The sequence below is a fragment of the Nicotiana tomentosiformis genome, chromosome 4 (genome assembly GCF_000390325.3).
Source record: "Nicotiana tomentosiformis chromosome 4, ASM39032v3, whole genome shotgun sequence".
NCBI classification, from domain to species: domain Eukaryota; kingdom Viridiplantae; phylum Streptophyta; class Magnoliopsida; order Solanales; family Solanaceae; genus Nicotiana; species Nicotiana tomentosiformis.
The window spans coordinates 42,639,116-42,646,372 of record NC_090815.1 but is presented as its reverse complement, the minus strand read 5'-3'; the positions used below and the strand labels follow the sequence as shown (position 1 = coordinate 42,646,372).

The following is a 7,257-nucleotide window of genomic DNA, read 5'->3' as shown; positions in this document are numbered from 1 at the left end:
TATTGTCTTCAATGTAGCATCTCTTGATTACGTATGAATTGATAGGCTTTGTACTTACTCTGCCGTCCATTTCCGCTAAGATTAGTTCTCCTCCTAATAATACTCGGTGGACCACATAAGGACCCTGCAAATTTGGCACGAACTTCCTTTTTGCTTCTTATTGATGGGGAAATATCTTCTTTAAAACTAGTTGCCTCGGTGTGAACTATCGGGGTTTCAGTTTCCTGTTGAATATGTTGTCCAACCTATTTTGATATAGCTAACCATGGAAAACTGCATCCATTATCTTTTCATCAATGAGCATAAGTTGTTCCTGCCTGACTCTGCATCATCCAACTTGGCTTCCTGCATAATTCTCAAAGATGGTATTTCTACCTCTGCGTGTATTACGACTTTAATACCGTATACTAACATGTATGGCATTGCCCCAGTAGATGTCCACATGGTGGTGCGGTAACCAAGTAGGGAAAATGATGGTTTCTCATGCCATTGCCTGTGATTGTCCACTATCTTTCGCAAGATTCTCTTGATGTTTTTGTTGGCTGCTTCAATTGCCCCGTTCATTTGAGGCCTGTATGTTGTGGAATTACGATGGATGATTTTCAACTTCTCACAAAGTTTCCTCATGAGTCGCTATAATAATTTAATCATTTCACGATTTTTCATATTTTCATAAAGTACAATATAACCCGCATTCAAGAAATTTTCATACTCGAGTCATCCCCAATCTCAACCTCTACAAATCATAACTAATCAACAAATATGCCTCGGACCAAAACCAATATCGTTCATAAGCATGCAATCACATCGTAGATAGCAGACGCCCCCACTTGGCTCAAAGCCATAGAATAAAAAACTCGATAAATCACAATACCCATACTTTATTACTGCCATAATACTGCAGTCAGTTCAACAAAAATTCTTCTCAAGCTTATGCAACAGCCACCATAAAATACCTCAATCATCCGCTAAGTTCGCATTTATTCTTGTGACAGTCAAGTCAACTTTATCGACCAGATTCAAATTCAAACGGCAACACATATGCCCCGCTGGCAGAAACGAAACTCTCCACTTAACATTATAAGAAACACACCTATGTAGATTACTCCGCAGGGGATAACCCACATGCTTAGCCTCAAATTGGCATCTTGTTATACCTCTTCGCAATCACAATTACTATACAGTCACTTAATCTTCCCGAGTCAAAACTTATTAATAAGACATGAGAATTTAATTTGTTCCACTTTAACAACATGAAAGATCCTTCAAAACATTCATACTCGAGATTGTACGTCACATCAAAACGAAAATCAAGCACCTAATGGCCCTTTTTACATTTCAGGGAAACACTTCTCGTCACATTCAAATCGGCTTAACATATCCCGCAGTCACATCATACTCATCACAAAGCCATTCCACCGCTCATCGAGCCACAAATTCCACCAGTAGGAACATTACCAGACATATGAGTCCAAATGTACACGTTATAACTGAAGCTACCGATCTTAAGATGCGGTCTAACCCTGGCCTCAAGTCCTCCAGACTGGCCCATCACCAAAATATAGAATACACATCTCGAACCTCATTCATGGAATCACAAGCCAGTGATGCACAACTGATATTGAGTGCTCACAAGCACACACAAATGCGTGGAAGGAAATTCAACGAGTTATGTTTCAAGCTGAATCAATTTCGCACGATATAATACAAGAAAGTGAAATTTTCTTAAGGGTTTAGCAGCCTTTCGAACATAAGTACAAAAATCTCTGTACTGATCCGCAAGACTCTACTAAACCTGCTCATGACTCATGAGACCTATGTAACCTAGGATCTGATACTAACTTGTCACGACCCAAAATCTCACCTGTCGTGATGGCGCCTATCTCAATACTAGGCAAGCCAACAATATCAATAAAACACCATATCTTTTAAGTTTGAAAACAAAATAATTAAATTCAGCGGAATAAACTCACAATTTTCAAATATAACACTCCCAAAATCCGGTGTCACGGAGTACATGAGCATTTAATATGAATACAATGTCTGGTTGATTAAAAAAACCACTGTCCGAAAGTATAAAAGAGTACAATAACTGAAGGAAAGAGAGACAAGGTCAGCGGATGCCAGGCAGCTATCTTGATAGTCTCCAACTGGTATCATACTGAGGTCTAACAGTCGCCGTGTCTGGAAGCACCTGGATTTGCACACAAGGTGCAGAGTGTAGTATGAGTACAACCATCTTAATAAGTAACAAGACTAACCTCTGGGCTGAAAGTAGTGACGAGCTCCGCAGGTACAGTCCAGTATAAATAATGGTACAAAAATGTAGGCATACTTTCAATTTCAACAGTAAAACTCAGTACAAGTGAAATAGATCAATACTGCATGATATGAGAAATATGGCATCTCAGTAGAAAGACCTCATGTAAATATTGGTCACAAATTATTCGGTCACTCGGTACAATTTATGGCCAATCCAGCCCAGGGGTGTTCCAACCCGTATATAAATACACATCGACTGACAGTCAGTCACTCAGTACCGTATAAGGCCAATCCAGCCCGGGGTAATTTATCCCCAAATGTAAATGATACAGACAAGATCTATGTCTAGGTAAATTCATTACAATATTAATAAGTAAGGCAAGTCCATGCCGTGGGAAATCCATCCCGAATATGTATAATCATCTACGCTCACTAGGGGTGTGTACAGACTCTGGAGGGGCTCCTTCAGCCCAAGCGTGATATAAAACCTTTATGGCCTACTGCAGGTGGGAAGTCCCTATCCGTATAATAATAAATCCTATAAGGTCTGCTACAGGCGGGGAGCCCCGATCTATAAAAATGTAATGCCTATAAGGCCTGCTACAGGCGGGCAACCCCGATCCAGAACAATAATAATGTATAAAGCCATTCTGGCCTGCTGCAGGCAGGCAGCCCCGATCCATTAAGTAATAACATATATAAAGCCAATATGGCCAGCTGCGGTGCGCTTCTCGATCCCATAAATATCCTCACAATGGACGTATATGACTGAGTGTGAAATGTACATTTTTAAAATAATTAATTCAACAGCAACACGGCCCCATATGTCCTAAAATATCGGCGCGCAGCCTAAACATGATCTTTAGTAAGAGCCTCATCTCAATTTCTCTAACACGTGGGCAAATGTTCAGATAACAACATGATTCTTTAATTTTTCAACCCCACAGAATTTATTCAAGTCACAATTTCAATGGAGCACGTCCACACGCTCGTCAACTATCGTGTGTGTCACTTTCAAACAATTTATATAACATCAATTCGGGAATTCATACCCTCAGAACCAAGTTTAGAAGTATTACTTACCTCAATCCGAGTAAAACTCTACTCCAAAATGCCTTTGCCCCTCAAATCGGTCTCCAAACGTCCCGAATCTAGCCACAAGCAGTACAATACAATCAATATATGCTAAAGGAATCAATTCCACAAGAAAATATAAAATTATAGCCAAAAATCCGAAAATGGCTCAAACCTGGCCCAGGAGCCCACGTCTCGAAATCCAACAAAAGTAATAAAACCCGAAAGCTCATTCACTCACGAGTCTAACCATACAAAATTTGCTCAAATTCGATAACAAAATCCCATTCAAAACCTCAAAATTCTAGCCCAAGAACTCTTCTTCATTTTCCCCAAAATTTTCATCTCAAAACACTAATTAAATGCTGAAAACATTGATATATTCGTGTATATTGACAAAATCCGAGTTAGAATCACTTACCCCGATGTTTTCCCTTGAAAATCTCTCAAAAACCGCCTCTCTCCAAGCTCCAATTTGTCAAAAATAAAAAATATTAGGACGAAACCCCCGTCTTGTAACTTAAAGTTTCTGCCCAGGCCTGGCCTCGATTTTCATGACTTTGATTTTCTCCAGCCTCGATTTTCATGACCTCGATTTTCTCAAGCCTCAATTTTTTTATGACCTCGATTTTTCATGACCTCGATTTTCTCCAGCTTCGATTTTTCATGACCTCGATTTTCTCCAGCCTCGATTTTTATGACCTCGATTTTCTCCAGCCTCGATTTATGACCTTGATTTTCATGACCTCAATTTTTCATGACCACGATTTTTCTAGCAGCAGAAATTTCCAGCAGTTGTTTAAGTCCAAATTTTGATCCGTTAACCATGTGAAACTCACCCCAAATCTCACGGACATAAACCATATATGAATTTCAATCATAAAATACGCTATGGACCTGCTCGCACACTCAAAATACTGAAAAGAGGTCGTCTTGACCCGATATTGACCATGGTCAAACTCCCAAATTTCTTAACTTTACAAGTCTCTCAACCAATGATCCAAAATACAAAAACAATACGCCCAAGCCCCTTGGGACCCGTCAAATCATACCAATAAGTAATAAAACATCATACGAACTTAGTCGAAACTTCAAATCACGCCAAACAATGCTAGAACCATGAATCATACATCAATTCAAGCCTAATGAACTTTGAAATTTCAAGTTTCCACAAACGACACCGGAACCTATCAAATCAAGTCCGCTTGAACTCAAAGTTTGCACACAAGTCATAAATGACATAACAGACCTATTAAAATTTTTAAAATCAGATTTCGACCCTGATATCAAAAAGTCAACTATCTGGTCAAACTTTCCAAAAATTTAACTTTCGCCATTTCAAGTCAAATTTCACTACGGACTTTCAAAAACTTTTCTGGACACGCTCCTAAGTCCAAAATCACCATACAGAGCTATTGGAATCATCAGAATTCGAATACGAGGTCGTTTATGCATAAGTCATATCTGATCAACTTTTGCAACTTAAATATTCAATTATGAGACTAAGTGTCTCATTTACTTCGAAATCCTTACGGACCCGAACCAACTAACCCGATAAGATATAAAACAACTGTAAAGAATAGCTTGAGTAGTAAATGGGGGAATGTGGTTATAATACTCAAAACGACCAACCGAGTCGTTACAGCTATGCTCAACTCAACCTACGTGCCTAACTCACATTGTACGACCGTCCAGAAGTGCGAGGTGAGCTGCATACCTCGATCAAAAATGATAGACATGGGCACACCGTGAAGTTGGACAATCTCGCGGATGTAGATCTCCACTAACCGCACTAAAGAATAGGTAACTGCCACTGGAATGAAGTGTGCCGACTTGGTCAACCTGTTCACAATGACCCATATCGCGTCGAACTTATTCTGAGTCTATGGGAGTCCAACAACAAAATCCATAGTGATACGCTCCCACTTCCACTCAAGAATCTCTAACCTCTAATGCTCGTACTTTACTTGCTGACAATTTAGACAAAGAGCTACATATGGAACTATATCCTTCTTTATTCTCATCCACCAATAATGTTGCCGCAAGTCCTGATATCTTGGTGGTACCCGGATGAATAGAATACCGGGAACTGTGGGCCTCGCAAAGAATCAGCTCACAAAGCCCATCCACATTGGGCACACAAATACGACCCTACATCCGCAAAACCCCATCATCTCCAACAGTAACCTGCTTGGCACCACTGTTCTGCACTGTGTCTCTAAGGACAAGTAAATGGGGATCATTATACTGATGCTCTTTCATACGCTCATACAAAAATGACAGAGTGACTGTGCAAGCTAGCACACGGCTGGGCTCTGAAATATCTAACCTCACAAACTGATTGGCCAAAGCCTGAACATTTGCTACAAGCGGTCTCTCACCAACTAGGATATATGCAAGGCTACCCATACTCACTGTGTGCCTACTCAAGGAATCGGCTACCACATTGGCCTTCCCGAGATAATACAAAATGGTGATATCATAGTCTTTCAACAGCTCTAACCACCTCCTCTGCCTCAAGTTGAGATCCATTTTCTTGAACAAATATTATATACTCCGATGATCCGTGAATACCTCACACGACATGCCATAAAAATAGTGCCTCCAAATTTTCAACGCATGAACAATGGTTGCCAACTCTAAGTTATGAACATCATAATTCTTCTCGTGAACCTTTAACTGTCGCGGCGCATACGCAGTCACCCTGCCATCCTGCATCAATAACGCACCGAGCCCAATGCTATATGCATCACAATACACCGAGTAGGATCCTGAAATTATGGGCAACACCAACACTAGCATCGTAGTCAAAGCAGTCTTGAGCTTCTAAAATCTCAACTCACACTCATCCGACCATCTGAACGGTGCACCCTTATGGGTCAATCTAGTCAATGGGGCTGCTATGGATCAAAACCCCTCCATGAACCGGCGATAATAACCCACCAAACCCAGGAAACTTTGAATCTCTGTAGCTGAAGTAGGTCTAGTCCAGTTCTGAATTACCTCAATCTTCTTAGGATCCACCTTTATACCCTCCACCGATACAACATGCCCCAAAAAGGCGTCTGAGTCTAACCAAAACTCACACTTTGAGAACTTGGCATATAAATACCTATCTCTCAGCGTTTGAAGCACAATCCGAAGATGTTGCTCGTGCTCCTTTCGATTGTGGGAGTAGATCAAGATATAATCAATGAATACAATCACAAAAGAATCCAAGTAGGGCTTGAACATCCGGTTCATCAAATCCATAAATGTTGCTAGGCCATTTGTCAACCCGAATGACGTCACTAGGAAATAATTATGCCCATACCGAGTCTGAACAACCATCTTAGGGATATCGGATGCCCTAATCTTTAACTGATGGTAGCCTGACCTCAAATCAATCTTTGAAAACACTTTGCACCCAGAAGCTGATCAAATAATCATCAATCCTCGGCAATGGATACTTGTTCTTGATAGTGACCTTGTTCAACTACTGATAGTTTATACACATCCTCATCGATCCATCTTTCTTCTTCACGAACAATACGGATGCACCCCAGGGCGATGACACTAGGCCTAATGAAGCCCTTATCAAGCAAATCATGCAACTGTTCTTTCAACTCCGGTGGGGCCATACAGTATGGTGGAATAGAAGTGGGCTGAGTGCCCGGAGCCAAATCAATATCTTTGTCGAGTGGCATCCCCGGCAGATGTGTAGTAAACACATCTAGAAATTCACGAATAACTGGTACTGAATCCATCAAAGGAACCACCGCACTAGAATCGCGGACATAGGACAAATAAGCTAGACATCCCTTCTCGACCATGCTTCGAGCCTTCACATAAACAATAACTCTGCTGGTAGAGTGGCCAGGAGTCCCTCTCCACTTTAATCAAGGCAACCCAAGCATGGCTAAGGTCTCCGTCTTGGCGTGA

The 7,257-nt window shown here is 40.9% G+C and overlaps 1 protein-coding gene across 1 annotated transcript; it reads right to left on the bottom strand.

Annotated features, from left to right (window-relative positions):
- Nucleotides 1-282: 282 nt before the first annotated feature.
- LOC138909571 (uncharacterized) lies at nucleotides 283-627 on the bottom strand. The gene has a single exon (XM_070200777.1). The coding sequence runs from the start codon at nucleotides 625-627 to the stop codon at nucleotides 283-285; it is 345 nt and encodes a 114-aa protein (XP_070056878.1).
- Between the last annotated feature and the right edge of the window lie 6,630 nt (nucleotides 628-7,257).

What these genes read in the sequence shown, in the direction of transcription:
- LOC138909571 (XM_070200777.1), bottom strand. Translation starts at nt 627, where the DNA reads ATGAGGAAACTTTGTGAGAAGTTGAAAATCATCCATCGTAATTCCACA.